Source organism: Rhopalosiphum padi, chromosome 2 (assembly GCF_020882245.1).
Source record: "Rhopalosiphum padi isolate XX-2018 chromosome 2, ASM2088224v1, whole genome shotgun sequence".
Classification (NCBI taxonomy): Eukaryota; Metazoa; Arthropoda; class Insecta; order Hemiptera; family Aphididae; genus Rhopalosiphum; species Rhopalosiphum padi.
The window spans coordinates 16,278,706-16,297,815 of record NC_083598.1 but is presented as its reverse complement, the minus strand read 5'-3'; the positions used below and the strand labels follow the sequence as shown (position 1 = coordinate 16,297,815).

Genomic DNA, 19,110 nt, shown 5'->3' with positions numbered 1-19,110 from the left:
TTACTTAGGCAATAACTGCAAGTTTTTTTTTATATTTCAAATTAAAACTCTGACAGTAAACTACTGAAAATCAGTTAAATTTAAATTTAAAACATACGAAAAAAATCTAATCAACTCAAATCTGCGGTATTTAAGTTATAGTACAAATTCAAAAACATTTAAAATTATTTACGATTGGTATCTGTTCACGATAAAGGGGTTTTACTCAGGCGCATTATACAATAATTGTAGCATTTTCAGCTATTACAATTATTTATATAAGTACCTATATCGTTTCTGTAGAAATCCGTTATACTGGTTTGATTTTGTAGTTTTAATATGATGGTACTTCCGCGTTAATAACAATATAATGTAAACTATCACACAATAGTCAATGCGACGACATGTAATTAGATAAAATATTAAATTTAAATATTATTATAACGACGTTGAGACGTATCTATGTTACACTCGAACACATATTATACGCATGCGCGAACGAGTATCATCCACTTTGTACATCCCTTCCAAGGATGTCTAATAAGCATTATCTATTATAAAAAAATATAAAGATATAAAACAGGTACCGATCGTATTTACTCGTTTATCGCTCGCGTCGGAGTGACGGATAGTCGAGTTTCGATTGCCGCCAGCCCACAGGCGCGTACCATTAATCCAGAAACCGGTATATTTGCGACACGGACCAAACGCATGCGCCAAATAAAATAATTAGAATATTAGAATAATATCAATAATAGTATTAATAATATTATTTATATTTTGTTAATAATCATGTCTCGCGCGTTATCGTCGGTTTATGCGGTGGTCGTTTTACTCTTCGTCGCTGTCGAGGCCTTGTCCGGCGATCTAGACCGGACGGTGAACGATGGCTTTCCGAAGACTTGGATTGCAAACATATTTTACGAGGCGTTGGCGAACTTTACCGGGCCGATAGATGTGGGCAGTACGGCATGCCGCCAACAGACGCAGATGTACATCAGACACTTGAAAAATGATTCGCTGTGGGCCGTGCAGAGTCAGTACAATACGTATACCTATTAATAAAATATGTCGATCCTTTTTTGACCGACTACTAGCTAGTCATACTTGCCTATCGTATTATTTATAATTGCATAAAAAAAACATAATAATTTATATTGTCGAAATTCGAGTAGAATAATTTTAACTGAAAATTAATACGATTAAGTATAAAGTCGTGAAATTACGAAAATTAAAGACAAAAACCTTACCTATTATCCTTTTTAAAAAATATTCAATTAAAAAAAAAAATAATATTAAATATTTGCTGTTTTAGAAGTTAAAACAATGTATGTAGCAGAATATTATGATGTCATTTTACTCTAAAATCTATCTGAACCAAAATACATTTTGATTAATCTAAATGAGCAATATTACATTACTTTTTTTATGCATGTAGTTTTGTAAATACCTACACAACAGTTTACAATCTAATAATCCTCAATTTCTTGTATATTATTTTGAATAAGTATTTGTTTACACTTATATTTTTCCTAAAACTACATTAAAGAATCTATTGACTTTAAAAATATTTCATCTTTGGGAAAATGGCCATTTTGTTTTCCCGAATCCACACTTAACATTGGCTACGATCGTTGTATTGGTCATAATCAATCATATTTGTGATTTACGTATATAATAGGTAAAAAATCGTTTACGAGTAATACCTAAATTGTTCCACCATAATCGTTATTTTGTACTCATTTTATGCACCCTATTGTTCTTAAAACCTTGATTGTGTACTGAAACTACCGTAAAAATACAATATTCTAGTATAGACGAATTTAGGGGGAAACCCCAATTATTGGCACTAAAATCGCTTGAAAATTGATCGAGGATCTGTTGGATGTATTGTATGTATTATAAAAAATTGAAAGCATATTGGTCACGCGTCTGGTTAAAAATGTAAGCACTAAATTTTTACTATTAGGTCCGTCACAATATAATGCGGAATAAAATACATTTCCTGGTATGAAATTGATTAACTACACAAATATTAAACGCATAAACTGTGTTGCTATTCTCAACCGGTTTCCATTTATTTTATATTGATTTGGTGATTATATTGTATAGTAAGTTTTACTCAAACGTTAAAGTATGTAAATAATACTATAACTATGGTTTATATTACTGTATTATAAAATTATGTAAATTATATTTATATAAAATGTATTAGCTATAGACCTTTCGCTCTATTTGCCTTTCAAGCGATAAATCCTACAGGAACACCTACAATAATACATTTTTGTTTTTGCCTTATGAATATAATTCGTGTTGACTAACACGCCTATAACTTTATGTTTATAAAAAACAAGTAAACCGGTTCAATTGCGCGCTCAGCGTCCCTGACATTTGTACAGAAGACGATCTTAAAATACAACTAATGGAATATGGACTGAGTTAATCTACTAATAAAATACGAATGCCCTTAAGCGAGTAGCATATTAAGTCTTAATAAATATTATGTATTAAGAAATAACACACTGCAAAAGTTAAAATTCCAACTAACTAAAATAATATGGCGTTATGTTGTCATTCCAGTTGATTGTCCATTGATATACTACAAAATTAAAAACTATAGTAATTTCCCGGAATAGTATAGCGTCTGCTTATTATATATATTGATTCTGTATGTCATCACTATATAATATACTTGTTTGAATGTACACACCTTAGCAATTTGCATGATCTATCGCACCTACCAAAATCAATAAACAAAAAAAAATGGTACCACCGACCTTTTCGAAAAATTATCGGCATTCAACGTGCCTGTAGTGCAATATGTGCAAATGTTATACTATTATTTTGTCTATTATTATTTATACAGTATGTAATATGATGTATAGATATATTTCACGTCCTTAATTGTACAAGAACATTATTTCGAGAAGTATCTTTTGAATTCAGCCTTCCCCACCCACGCAAAAAAAAATGTTCAAGTTAGTTTTTAGTTTAAGAGCAGGCCGTTAGCACTCTTAGGTATATATTTATTAATTATGCATGTATCTTTTAAATAACGTTACGAAATATTTGCGCAGTGTCTGATTCATGGATTCGGTATCCTAACGGTCTACTCATCGGCACCTCACACCAGATGGGCGTCTACGAAGAGTGTATCAAAGTGCACCAACCCGTCACGGGTAAATACTGTATACCATCCGTCAAAATCAGCTCGTCAACCGACGCCGATTTCACGGTGAGAACTAACGACCAACCACAAGAGAACCAGCATGCCTGGAACGAGATACTCGGGGTGAGTAAAAGGTTTCGTGATATCATGATCACGTCAATATTACTATTATTGTGGCTCGTGACAGAAAGAGTGGCATACAGGGAACAAATTACAAGTGTGTCCCGAAATGACCTTTAGATTAGGGGTAGTACCTAATATTATAATATTGCCAATAAGTATCCGTTCTTGCCAGGTTAACTACTTGTTTTATATTTACATTATAATTTCTGTATTAATTTAAATAATTTTAGATTTTTTCATACGTTTGTATTTGGCTTCCATTGCTGTTTGAAATTATTGCCAATAATTTCCACTTATCCATATAATGATAAATTTTTTTTCAGAATTTTTTTAGTATTTTAAGTTCAATGATCTATGTATTTGCCAAGTATTTCTCGTTGTCTGGTATCGCACACAAAAAGGTTTTGAACGTATATAATATTATCTTACTTCAATAATCACAACCCAAATAATATATTTTTTCAAAAGTAAACGGATTTGTCATTGATTACGATAATCTTTGTTTTAAATCAATTTTTTTTTTGTTAACTTTTGCACATGAAATATTACATGCTAAAGGAGTTAAGTGACAACGACAGGAGATACAAAGGAGGATAATTTGAATCGTTTTTACACATTCGATGAATAGAATATTATCTTCTGAATATTGTTTTTTGTCGAAACCACTACTACCATACAATTACATCGTATACGGCAATACTAATAACAATAGACGAATAATTAATAATAAATTCATAGATTACTGATCAATCTCACCGTTGATTTTGTGTCACAGTTTGTAGATCGAGACAATCGACTGCGCAGAAATATCGTGAAATTTGGTATTTGCATACCGGACTCTTGCACCGCAGACGACCTCCAGGTTACGCTACAAAAGGAATTTAACACACACTTCCTACCACACCGGATCAACGCTCAAGTCCAAGTTGAACCAATATTGTGTTCGACGGACAAGGACGCATATCCATACGATAATGGATATTATTTGACCAGGTAACGAACTTCAACGTTATATACAAAGTAAACGATTTCCCTTTTTACTATATTAATATAAAAAATTATTTTGTCACCACTTTTGGTTAAATGAAGACGTTATTCTGTGGTTTCCTATAACAGCGTTTGATGGTGTCGCTTACGACCAATAGATTGCGCGTTATGAACATAATAATATAATATTATTAATTATTATTATAACGTAATATTATAGTCTCATCACTCGTCGTTAGAGTGAAAACACTTTTAAGCTAATTTAAACTCTTCATCTGCCTGGTAAAAAATCGTCTTATTTAGTGGATATTCCAAACGGATGACAAAATTAGTGGTGGGTAAAGGGAATACATATAATAATATGTTTGGAGCTGAGTATAGATCGGTGCATTGACACATTATACAGCATGGAAACTTTTTGCAGTGACCGGTAAATTATAGTGAGTTGATGGCCTTCTCTCGTTCATTTCTTGTTTCTCACGTGTTCGTGTATTGTATGTTGTGCTGCTGTTACAGGCTACAGTGCATATTAACGAGTCGCTGAGCAAATCAAACGGCGCAACGAATAGTTTATCAGGGAATTTTTCATCATCCTTAAACCCCACCATTGTAACAATCTAAATACTATTTTTAATTTAATAAAAAAATGTTTTCATCGAAGACAAGATAAGTTATTTTATAGAATTAAATGTAGGTATCTGTACGTATAAATATACGTGGCATCTATAGGCTACAGCTTTTACAATACTTTCATTTAAATGTAGGAAGTTTATCATAAAACATGATTTATAACTATTAGTTATTAATGATTAATTTATTGTTTATACTTAAAAATTAAAATACATATTATACAAAAATATGCAAAATAAAAACTCAATCGTTTATATAACTGTGATGTGTACACTGTACATATTATTACTAATAAAATTTTTAAAAGAATACTGTAGAAAAAATTCAAAAAATATACCAATGCATAAAATAAATCTTATTCCCAATTATGATGATATAATGTAAAATGTGAGCATTAATTAGATAAATAATAGTTTATTTTGAAATTTTTAACTTATCTTAATTTTCTAACTTTACTAGTTAAAAAAATCCATTATAGTAAATAAGCTTTTTCCAGTTAATTTGAAAAATAATACGTTAAATTAAAATCATATTTATAAGTACGGAGTATCTTTATAATTTTATACGTATACCTAATATATCCTATAAGTTATACATTATAAAATTTATAACAGTATATATTATTATTAAATAAGTTTTTAAAAATAAATTATTTTACTGTTTAATCATGATGTATACAAAGATTTCGCATAAAAATAAACAAATAAATTTGCTTTGGCCTTTGATTGAATAATTTAGTTGACACGAACATGTAATTTCCTACTAAAACTACTACAGTTAGTGTACTCGCTAAGGAATATAATAGTATATAATTTTAACAAAATGAGTAGTTAGATTAGTCAACACCAATAAAATACGTTTGGTGCATTCCACCATGAAGTCGTGAATAATTAATGCCACAACTTGATGTGTATTTACTATTTAGTATGTTTTCTATGTTACATTAGTGTAATAAATACTTGTGTTGAAAATATGAACATTTTTTTTTTAAATTTTTTTTAAACTTTATACAATCTATACAAATATGAAAATATTTGTTAAATAGTTTCAATTTTTGTTTTAAATTATATAATATACATCAATAAGCATTCAGTGGGTTCTTGAAAATATAATTTAAATTTAGATGACGTTAATGATCTGAAATTCTTTTTAGTTCAAGCATTCCTTTTAAACTTTAATTTTTTTCCCCGACATTTATTATAAATAGCCGTATTTAAATTTTGTTGATTTTAATATAGTTTAATATTGAAATTAGTTTCACAGATCGAACAACTTAATAAACTTAACTCGCTTTGGACATATATAATATAATATATATAAATATAAATTTAGTAGGATAAAATATTAGATTATCATTATCGTTATCGTTTAGTGTCACAAGTTTGTAACTATATATATATATATATATATTCATTACAATGATATGTAACATTTAGTCTAACCAAAGTTAAACAAACTATTATTATAGTATACGTAGAGCTAAATTATAAACATTATATTATATTAAATATTATATTACAAGCCAATTTAAAAAAAAATTAAGTAATGTTGTAGATATATTTATCGGTAGTAAAAAATATGTGTAATGATCTATATCAGGTACCTGTAGTATAAATTATTTATTTATGCCCTAATATTATGGTTACTATTACTGCAATATACTAATCGTTTGGTTATTAAAGTTTACTAGTTGGATTTATATTCTTATTCTGCTGCTTATCGACGGCGTACCATACGATAATAATAATACGAAGCAACAACGGAAAAAAGAGTAAGTACAATATTTTTTAGTTTTAAATACTTAGGTCTTAGGTACATTTTTGGCTAGTACATGTTTTATGAGTACTACATTTAATGCATTTAATTTATAAAATAATAATAATAATAAGAATGCCAAACTAATGCACATACTATAATATTATTATTGTCAAACACTCTATAATACGCGCGACGTGGTTAAATTTTGAGGAAGCCACGTTAATTCTAACATTAACGTTTCAAAATATCCCGACTGATTTATGAATAGTGTGTACATTAAATGAGGTTTAATTTTGAATTTTATAATATTATGTTAAATGGATGTACAATGACATTAAGTAGTTCAAATAATAAATATTTTGTGTACTTAGAATTATTTATAAGTACAACGTGACTTTAGGTATGACTATTAGACTGAGATAACTCAATAGTACAACGAATATAATATTAGTATTTTCATACAAAATATAAATATGTTTTTGGACTTTCAAAGTATTTTAGATTTACAATGTGCTTATTTTTTCATCAGAAATTTATATTGAGATCGCAAAAATGTTCAAAAGTTGCGCGCAGTGTATTCGTTATGCAATGTATTGGAAATCGAACAAAGATTGTATACTTGAAACAAATTGTTTTTTTTTTCATAATATATATCGGTTTTCGTAGATAATACGAAAAATTATAACATATTATTTAACCGACGAGAATATGTTGTAATAATAAGCCCTTTGTTTTTAAAGAAAATCTTGAATACGTTCGGTATTATTTATCAAAATGGTGGTACTTACAGCGTTTTTACGACTGATGGCTCATATAGTAAATATAATATTCTTTACTATATTTTATTAAATACACTTGAGAGGTTCGTAGAAAATTTTTCATAACATTATTTTAATTTATAACTTTGGTTATGTAATTTTCGGGAAAAAAAAATATTTTAAAGTTTTATAATATGCCTTTCGGCATTTGACCTTTAAGTTTTTTTAATAATAACATAATGCCGATTAATTCTTCATAGTTAATGTTATAAGCCTATTCTTGTTGTACAAACTTGTTTAAGAGGCTGTAGAATCAATGTTTATACAAAAAATTGTACTTATTATATTAATTACCTACGCCGTAGGTCAGGAAATCTCGCTGAGGAAGGAGTTTCCAATGTATATCGTCATAATATTATTATTACTACAGTCTGTTGTTTGCATTGTATTATTGTACTTACAGGTAAAATGCCGGAAATATTCAACATGTTCTCGCTAATTCGCAACTCCAGGGATTTGATCAAGTACAACAGAAACAACGATCTAAACATATTCAATGGGCTAAAGGTTTTGACTATGATTGTGGTGCTGTTCGGCCATAAATTTCTCTACTTCGTAATAAATCCGATCACGTACGGGATGAATCTTGAAAAGGTAATTCAAATAATATTTTGTATAGGTATATCATAATATATGACATGCGATGTTGCGTGTGCACCCGACGACGCATTTACATACATCACCTATTTCTAAACTCCATTTATATTTATAAGCTTTATTTTTGCGAATGATGGTTTTATTTTCTTGATACGTTTGTTTTCGTTTCATTATAGTTGTATAAGGAAGGACCGGATTTCTTATTGACGTCCATGAATTTGATCGATCCGTTTTTCTACATTGCTGGTTATTTAATGTACATCATGCTGATCCCACAGTTCAATAAGCCCGGTACCAATTGGTACCAGATAATTATGGTGATCGTTTATAAATATCTGAAGTACGTACCTACATCAAATATAATATCATTAATGTAATTATTAAGTTTAAAAAAATAATTACATTAGTCCATTGTATCAGCTTGGCTAAATGCACAAGGCACAACTAACGATCGTCTAAAGAAACTATCCGATTCATTAATTGTTATTATTAAAATGTATTATGATAGTGATTCGAGTGTATTCTAAAAATTGAGGCACCTCATATCAATATTCATATTTCAAATTAATAACTTTTACACGATGGTTTTCAATGTTTGAGTTTATGCGTTCTTTTGAGATTTCGTATTTAATTGTTTACATTGGCTTCAAGTAGGTACAGTATTCGCGAAAACTGTGCTGCTTCAACAATGTAGTACGGTAAAAAATAAAAACTTTATTTAAAAAAAAAAAGTTCTAGTGCTTATATTATTACGATGCATTTTATTTTAAAGTTAATATTGATATAGTGATATTGTCTAACTGCATACCGCACTATTTTATGTAATTAATATTACAATGATGATTGTGCTTTGATAAGGGTTATACCATCGTACTCAATCGTAATGCTGATTACGGCTTTCGTCATACCTCATATGGGCAACGGGCCGTTTTGGGCTTCGAGAATATGGCCCGAAGCGGATAAATGCAAAAACTATTGGTGGGCTAATCTATTAGCAGTCAGCAACTTCATACCAGTCGAAAATCAAGTAAAATTTAAATCTATATCTTAACGATTTAAACATTTTAATACAACTCTATTATAGTATACTATATATTATTTATACCAAATAAGCTGTTGAAAAAGTCTATACCAAAAATATATGTATAATATATATAATATATCCTTTACATATATACAAACATATTATTATGTTGTAGTAAATTAGTAACAATAACCATTAATCATACAGAATTAAAACTGTTAAAACCATAAAATCATTAGAGGTACATATTAAATTAAATTATATAGCTATTGATAAAATGGTGGAGGGTCTCGGCTTAGCCAAATTTAGGTTAGGTTCGGTCCTTATGCTTTTTAAGTTCCTCTAAAAACAAATAAAAATAACATATTTGTAATATTAATTTTCTTTATAATTATTATCTATAGAACTATATTATTGTATTACAATATTTTCTTTATAATTGTGATTAATATTTTGAATGAAATACATTTTATATTTTCTTTGAAGTGCTTCGTGAACGGCATCCGACTGTTATTATTTTAAAAAACTGCATAGTTTATTTCTGCTTCTTAGTCGGGTTGAATTCAATCAATTCAATAAATAATCGTAGATATATGAAAAAACAATTTTGAATGAAAGAGACCAGCGTCTTTTCGATATTTTTAAATTTCAGTAAGTTCAACTTGATACTGTATCACATTTTCAAACATTAGGTATTTAAAATGTTATGAAGTTTTAAGTACAAATAATTTCTGAAATTTTGAAATTTTGAATTTTATTATGAAATGAGAAAAGCCTAATTAATTTTGTATGAATATTTAAGGTTTAAATGTTTATGGCATTTTATACCCATAAAATAATTATTTTTCCACAAATAATTTTTGTTATTATATTATATTTAAAAAAAAAAAAATAACAGTAGATATTTTAAATTTTCATCAATTTTTTATATTATAATTTTCATTATATAATAAAATGTGCAATGTTTTGTAATTCTTTCTAAACTATTTATTAGCAAAATTAATGTCAAATTTTCTATTTATTTTAGTTTTTTTTTTTATAATTTTTGATAGGCTGAAAAGTTAATAACAATAATATGATATTATATATATTATTATTTTAAAAATTAAATACAAATAATATAATAATTTACGAAAAACACTACTCTAATTATATAAATAAAAAACGACTTGAATTAAAATTTAACATACCCACGACAGTTATCTCTCTCGTTGTTGTCTCGAAATTGAGCCGTCGTGATGGTACTCCGTTCGAAACTTATTCTACAGCAGAACTATATATAGGTCTTCGGGTTTTTTTGTTGAGTATAAACTATTTCCACTCAAACAATAATAATATAGGATTATTATAATAATATTGTATAGTATAGGTAAACGACCGATTCTTGTGTATAATATAATATATAATATTAAACTTATATTGAGTAACCTATGTATAAGTATATATCATACGTGTTTATTACAGGACATATAACCTTACCGTTCGAAGTTTGTAAAGTTTTTCAATTTATTCAGAACGTTTATAATACATAAACAGTTATCGGTAGAATTCTCACACTTTTGTGAAATACCTACGAGTATAGTTATCACCTCACCCAATGATTGTACATATCATAAAATATTATAATATATAGAACGTGTTTGCAGAGAATCAAACAATATTTAAATATATTTTCCATTATGATTGATGTTTATACTTTTTGAAGCAATATTTGGCATAGCCAGTTCAGAAAGTTAGAACCTAGATTTTCAAAATTAAAATTCGTACTCCTCAAGTATTCGATATTTGTACAAAACAAACGGTTTATTATTTTATATTAATTGTATTAATTGTTTATCTAAAATATAATGTAACTCACCTACCTGTACATAACTATATAATGTTGCCTCCTCGCCTTTACAGCTAAAATAGTGTAAAATAAGAGTGCAGAATAAAATGCGTAGCGTACGCCTGATAATAAATTGTTGTTTTACTATTACAGTGTCTCATTGCTGGCTGGTATGTATCGTGTCTGCTTCAGTTTCTCGTCATCGGTACCATCGTGGTTTACGTGCACGTCAAACGCCGACAAATTGGAATATCTTTAATTGTTTTGCTATTGTGTGCGTCTTTGTCGATATCGTTTGTTACCACTTACGTCAACCAAGCGTACGGAATAGTTCGAGTAATGTATTCGTAAGTATATTCGATACGAACCATAGTACTATGATCTGATTTAACCTTAATGTCGATGTTGTGGATTGAAATATAGTTAATCGACAGTCATCACACTAAACTTAACTAAAAAAGTCTTTTATGATTATAATATTACAGTACGTTAACTTCATAGAAATAACGTATTACACGTAAAGTTTTAATTTTTAAGATTCCTACTGTAGTCTTAAAAAAAAAATATATTGTATAGTTTGAATAAAACATAATATTATAGACAAGAATGGATTATGTTAATACCTATTTTAGACCGACAATTTTCTTCTTTTAAATTTTTAGTTTAATTTTAACAACATTTTGAATAAAATCTCTCTCCCAAAAAATTATAAATTTGTTCGTTACATCATTTTATAAACTTAAATCGATAAAAGAAAATTGTAAAATAAACAATTAGATGTAAATATTTTAATTTAAATATAGAAAAAAAAATTTTTTTTTTTGACAATTTTTCACCTTCCTATACATTTGTATGACGGAGACAACAATGCTAAAAATGCAGGTGTTCCATTCTCTTAAAAATTTGAGATTTAAATATATTAGCAACAAATAACTAAAAAATTACGAGTAACCTTAATCCAATATTGAAGTATTTAATTTGTATACGTTTTACAATAATTTAATATAAGTAGAAAAGTTAATAAAGTTAAAAATAAATTTACTTTAAAATATAATTAAGATTTATAAAATGTTATTATGTGACAAAACCAAAGTAGAAATAAATTCATTCCATTGAAATTTAATCTATAAAACCACGGGAAAAATTAACAAAATTGATAAAAAACATATATTATTTTTTAAACATAAGATACTAAATATTAAGAAACCAAAAAATTACCATTTAGTTTAAGTATACTTACAAATTATCTGTAAATAAAATCAAGATAATCTAACATTTAGTTGTAGCAGCATAATTATTCAAACCTTGAGCTAGTCAACTTGCCCCGATCTCCACTACATCTTACCATTTATTACCGGGGAATATGATTTAACTACCCGAAGAAAAAATTTAATATTTACACATATTATATTAAATATATTAAGTTTTTTTTTCAACATAACTCGTCTACAGGTTTTTAGAGAGTCCAAGCAATTCAGCCGAATTTAGTAATTACTACAGACCGTTTTACTATCGGGGTACACCTTTCTACACCGGATTACTTGCCGGTGTCGTGGTGGAAGAGCTGAAGAAACGAGAAATAAAGTTTTCCACGGTAATTGCACATATATAATATAATGCGTAAAATAATGTTACTATCGCGTTAAAATTTTTAATCGAATTGTCGTGATGATCGAGATTTACGTAAATTATAATATCAGTACTTGCAAATTGAAAAAAAATGTACATGATTAACTGAAAATTAAAATCTATAAATATTATATTATCACTCATATAAGCTATAATACAAGACTTCTAATGTCTATGTATATGTGTTTACTTAAATTAAAAATTTAATTGAAGTTTAAACTTGCACAATTTGTTAAGGAAAAAGCAACAAATAGGATGTGACATAGCTATGTGAAATATTGCAGTGCATGACTTATTTTGTTTAGAATTTTTTTTTATTAATTAATAATTATAAAATATACATAGTAAAATAATTGTTTTATCATATTGATACCCATATATTTAATCAATTGAATTTGGGAATTCGATAAAATATAATACCAATACCCAGGTATCAATGTAGCAGCTGTTAGGAGTTTATGAATGTATAGACTTATAAATTATACGTAGACAAAATCTTTATATACTTTAACTGTTGGCTATTCGTAAAGTTTTTTTTTTCCAAAAACGGCTAACGATTAATATTTTTATTTTTCACCACAGCCGGTCGTCTACGTCGGGACTCTGATTGTCAGCGTCGTTTGCACTTGGGTCCAGTTGTACGGCGCTGTGTTTTATGACGTGAACAGACCATACGACGCTTTCGAACAGTCGTTGTACTCAGCTTTCAGCCACTGCACGTGGTCCGTCATATTGTTCTGGGTGACGGTGTGTCATTTCACAACGGGTTACGGTACGTCATGACAACCGGGGTTTTCCCCACTTTTTTAATAAAACTCAAACATTATAATACAAACCATATTAAATTTAGCCACACTTGTGCGTGTTCCGATGGTTGTCAGTAAATGTACCATAAGTAAAAGGAACGGCCAAAGCGATATTTAAATATACCTTGAGAGATATGCCAATCGTCGGAACACTTTATACGTAATTTACTCGTCCATATTATGTTAAGGGTATGCTGAAAGCTTGGTGAATTATCACTTTTAACGTATTGAAATGATATGTGTAAGGCTGTAGCGTGACATGTGGGGCGGGAAATCGAGCAGCTCGAGTGTAGCGTTTAAAACGGTCCTGTTTAATATTAATATTGTTATACTATATTATAAAATAGTATTTTCAATCTATTAAAATAATTGTGTTGTACCACGGTTATGCACTTTTATATTTTTTTTATTGAAATACCACAACACGATCACGATAGAATGGAAACAAATGGAAACAAATGTGACTTCACGATGTTCTTTATTTAAGTATACAGAGTGGTTCTTTATCGAACAACACTCATTATTTCAAAATTTATTAACACTTGAAAATATTTTTTTTAGATAGTCGGAGTAATTATATTTTTTATTGTTATAATCTTTTAGGTTTTTACTTTTTTTATGACAACATATATTTTTAATTTCATATTCTAAAACAGAATATTTTTTATAGTATTTTGATAAATAAAAATTGAAATTCGGACAAATAGCTTATGAGTTATATTATTTAAAGTTTTGGTAAGCGAATATTAAACCAACATTTTGTTGGATTTCCTCGTACCAGTCTTCTCCGCTGACTAAAATTATAATTGTTTATAACTTATAAACTACCTATTTCTCCGGATTTCGATTTTTGACATTAAAATACTCCGAAAAATATTCTGCAACATAATATGAAATTAAAAATATATGTTGTTATTCAAAACGTAAAAGCTTAAAAGATTATTACGATAAAAAATATAATTATTCTGACTGAAAATTATGTAAAAAAAAAATTAATTGTTTCCAATTGACCTAACCCAATAAATATATAATATATATTATATTTTCCTAGAAATATTTTATCCATGTGAAAAATATACAATTTATTATTATTTGTGGCCTAAATATGTAACTCACTATTTGTATATAAGAAATAACAATTTGAAAAAGGGAAATAAGAATTTTGTGAAAATGATCCTGTACGTATTTGGGAAGAAGATTATTTTAAATTTTAAATTTTTGAATTGGTGAGTTTTCTTTCAGGAAAAATGTGAAGTAGGTACATGTATATAGCTATATTAATTATATATTATATATTGTATTGACCACTGATGGCAGGAATCGACTGTCGAGCCGTATAAAATATAAAATATTATGATATTAAAAATTAGAAGGATTTATAATATATTAAGAGGTACCAGGTACCTATTCAAAATTTACAATTAAATGAAATCGTTTCGTTTGTGTTTATATATTTATATAGGGCCAATAGAAAAACTGTTCAACAACAGATTAACGGTGCCACTAGGCAGATTATCCTATACAGTTTATCTTGTCAACATCACCGTCATGATGATGATAGAAAGTAAACAAAGAACGGCCGTAACCCCTTCATCATATTTGTTGGTAAGTAAATATTTACACTAACCATGATTTTAATATTGCGTTAAGAGTTTGAAATTTGAATTGATGGGTTTATTTGACAGACAATATTAAAACGCAAATAATGATATAATATGATATTTCCGTACGGGATTAAAGGCTAATGTTAATAATCTCGAAAATAAAAAAAATAATTGTAAATCAAATATCTCGTTATAAACGAGTAAAGTAAAATATTCAGTTGAAAGCTGAAATTCGTGTACCTGTACAAATAAAAAAAGTGTATAAAAAAAATAATAATACATGAGTTATTATGATAAGGTTGACATAATAATGTTAAAATACCTATACTTAAGTTCACCAAGTATTAATTTTGTTAAATCACATATTATATTAAATAGGTACTATTTCTTGCATTATTTTCTTGTTTTGAAACGAGCGAAGGTAATATTATTATACCGGGAAAGGCACTCATCGTTATACTCATTATAGATTAAATAAAAAAAAAAATAAATAAAAAAAAGTGTATTAAATATTATTATAAATTTATAACCGGATATTAAACGGAATTAAAAGTTAAACAAAGCAAGGTTAAATGTTAGTAGCTGCAGTTATAATAAAATTAAACTTTTTTAAAACTGTTAAATAATTATTTAGATTTTTCCGTTTAATTTAAAAATTGTTGACTTATAGAAGAAGTAAATAATTTATTATACTTTTTTTTTATTTAATAATTTAGTATCTAGTAACAAATACATACTATTATAATACATTGCCTAACCATTGCAGTATGTGTTTTCGTAGGAGAATTCTTTAACAAAATGCTTAAAAATTATTATTTAAAATATGTAGAAGTTGATACTGTAACAATATATTTTAACAAGGTGGTGATGGTAACAAAAAAAAATTGGTTATCGGTTTTAGCGTAAAATTAGTTAACTACTATAATGAGTTCATGGTGATTATTTTTTATTAAATTGCTTATATTTATTAATGATTGTATTTTTATTAACCGACTAACCTAACCTATGTCTCGTTTCAGATTGATGGATGGATTGTTGGAGGGTTTAGGACATACATGGTGGGCACTTTGCTGTATCTGATCATCGAAGCACCGTCGGGACATTTGATCAAAAAATTATTGTTTGGAAAGTGAGTTACTATAATATTATTATTAGATTAAGAGGATATAGGTATACTATATAATATTCGTATGTATATTTCCGTCTTGCAAATTTATAGAATAAAACACATATTTGAGTTCAGAAATATCGATTTTCTGTTGTTAGATTTAATATTAGAGTGTATTGACTTAGGTATAATACAACTTTAAGGTAGGAGCATTATTTATATTTGTAAAATTATCAGTTTTCATTTTTAATTTGCAATATTTTAATTTTAAGGTGAGTTATGAGTAGCTTTATATGTATAAAATATTCGATATGACAATACTCTCAACTTACTTAAAAATTAAAATATCACAATAAAACTAACGGATAAATACAGTTGTTAATGTTTATGCAATGTTTTTCTTTTACCTTTCAAATATCATAATACCGGTAAATTCCCTCTAATATTAAAACTACACAAAGTTATAAATACAAAATGTTTTTTGTTGAACTCAAATTTTCTATTTTGTATGTTTGTAAGACAATGAAACAGTGAAATAACTAAATTTGTATGCAATGTCGTGTCCATCATGATTCAAGAGCACACACTATTTCAACGAATGTTTTCAATACTATTTTGTAGGAAACATGAAAAAAACGATCGAATCGTCAGTGCGGTGACGCCAAATCGGACGGACGCCAACAACGCAGCTGCAGATTCGGAACAAAAAAATTCCTCACGTCTGTAAACGCATATTTATTTTCACATTTTGTGCGTGTGTAATATTCTAGTATAATAATAATATTATGTACATGGTGTCTAAATACATTTGTCTTCTGTTAATAGCTATTATTCAATAATTAATATTTATTTTTCGGAAAATGTATATCGAGTAGTGTATTACCGAGTATAATTCATCTAACCTATTCAGTTCACTTAAACATGACACAAATCTAACTTAATTTTAATACCTGATCTAGTAACAATAATATTTTAATTTTAGTACTATTATTTAGGTAAAACTAATTTTAATGAGTATACCTATTCAAAATTTCTAGCTATTATTTTCCAAAAGCATTTAAGTATTTAAAGAATATAATATAATATTATTAAAGAAGACAAACGCATCCAGACATCATGTACTTTGTACATAATATATGCATATAATATTTTTTTTATATGTATATATAATAGGTCTGTATATTGTTAGTAATTGTACAAATGTGTTGTTATAATGTTTATTTTTATTTTACGTTATTTTATTATAATATATACGTAAGTACTAAGTAGTATAATTAAATTGATGTAAAATAGAAATTTATTTCGTCTAGCCGAGGCTTATCGCCCACCGAAGAAATCATTATTATAGCCCAATAGTCATGGTTTTTTAGGTGTATTTTTGATGAAACAATCGTATAAAAACGAAATAAGATAATCAAATAATGTTAGTACAGGATAATTAGTAATTATGCCATAATTATACCATGTTTTAACGTAGCGGGTAATCACGAAATGTGTTCACCGAATAATAAACTCGTAATAACAATTTTATGAGTCCGGTATAACGCGTTTCTGACGATTTTATTTCGGATTTTATTTAGTTCGTTTCGTTAAATACAGTAAATACAACTTTCACAACAGCAGCAGAAACAACAACAACAACAACAGAAATAATAATAATAAACGATACGACTTAGTTGGACTTACCACAAGTCCATCTGTGTGACGACACGCGGGGGCTCTGCGTTATATCGCTGAGGAATTGACGATGACGGATTTCAAGGATGTTATTTTTTCATTATTTCTTTTGAACGATTTACCAGGAGCCTGAGAATGAAACTTATCTAGTACTTATAACAGAAAGAATTGGCTAATTTAACAGACTAACCTGATAAAAAATTTTAAAACATTGACTAGAACAAAAGTTACCAATTACTTATAGTCAATTATACATATTTTGTCAATTATTTCTGTAGGATTCAATTATTGTGTTCTTTTTATTAATAATTATTTAAAATATTTTTTTATATTTCCAAGGCTATATTAACGTTTCTAATTTTTTTTTACGTACCTAATTTGAATTCTTTAAAAACAACATTTTTGAAAAAAAAACCTGTGTATTTTTATATGTTTTATATCAATATATAGGATATTTTACGTATTTGAATGCCTACATTTATTTGCAATTAGGTTTATAATAAATATTTTTACGTGGACAAAAGTTATTGTATAATTGATTATATTATATTTAGTTTTATATTATTTTTTTAGTTACGCTCCACCTAATAATAGTAATTCGAGCTTTACGACTTATTTTATCGTTGTTCTTAATGTGATAGATTCATTATTATTTTATATAATTTATGCGATGTATGGTTAATCGTACTTGCGGTAAAATAATTTTTTCATCATCTTCCCATAGGTACTGTTTTAACAAGTTCGATCTGTGAAAGTGCCAGTGTAGTGACGTACAATAGGTTATAATAGTATACAATACACAATGCCTAATTAATCAGCTTACTGTAATCAACTTATAGTTAGTTATAGTTAATTGTAACGGTTTTTAATTTTTCAACAATAATTTTACTCAAACCGTAATAGCCGTATTCTTGTATGAGTTGCAACATTATCAGAAATATATTTCTATATATTTTTTTTTTTTAACAATAACATTTGATACATAATAATTATTATTTGTAAACTTGTGTGATAAATTTTATTAGTTGCTATTATAATACTAATTGTACGTACATTATAATACGTGTTTTGATGTGTAATAACAACTATATGAATCACGGACTAAGATTAATAAAAATTAATAAAATAATAATTAATCTCAGTTCGTGTTGAACAATTAATACAATAAATTGTGATAAATCTCAACTGTATTTAACCAGAATACCTAAATATATTGTGTTTACTAATTATTTGTATTTTATTTTATTTTATAATTATGTATATTAAATTTGTAAACACGATGTTCATAAATACATTTTTTTTTTAAATAGAACTAGTTTTTTTTTTCACACCCCATTTTTCTATTTCCTGTCTACAATTTAATATTTATTTCT

At 27.4% G+C, this 19,110-nt stretch overlaps 1 protein-coding gene across 1 annotated transcript; it reads left to right on the top strand.

Annotated features, from left to right (window-relative positions):
- Positions 1-578: 578 nt before the first annotated feature.
- Positions 579-19,049, top strand: LOC132920262 (nose resistant to fluoxetine protein 6-like). Its single transcript, XM_060982508.1, has 13 exons — positions 579-1,015; positions 3,057-3,271; positions 4,047-4,264; positions 6,571-6,659; positions 7,868-8,058; positions 8,238-8,401; positions 8,920-9,088; positions 11,067-11,260; positions 12,366-12,507; positions 13,125-13,314; positions 14,811-14,953; positions 15,972-16,081; positions 16,682-19,049. The coding sequence occupies exons 1-13, from the start codon at positions 772-774 to the stop codon at positions 16,785-16,787; spliced, it is 2,175 nt and encodes a 724-aa protein (XP_060838491.1). The 5' UTR covers positions 579-771; the 3' UTR covers positions 16,788-19,049.
- The last annotated feature ends 61 nt before the right edge of the window (positions 19,050-19,110 follow it).

Excerpts from the sequence above, each read along its gene's own strand:
- LOC132920262 (XM_060982508.1), top strand. The coding sequence starts at position 772 with ATGTCTCGCGCGTTATCGTCGGTTTATGCGGTGGTCGTTTTACTCTTC. Across the intron at positions 6,660-7,867 it reads AAGCAACAACGGAAAAAAGA|GTAAAATGCCGGAAATATTC; the intron begins GTAAGTACAATA and ends TTGTACTTACAG. Across the intron at positions 9,089-11,066 it reads TCATACCAGTCGAAAATCAA|TGTCTCATTGCTGGCTGGTA; the intron begins GTAAAATTTAAA and ends TTACTATTACAG.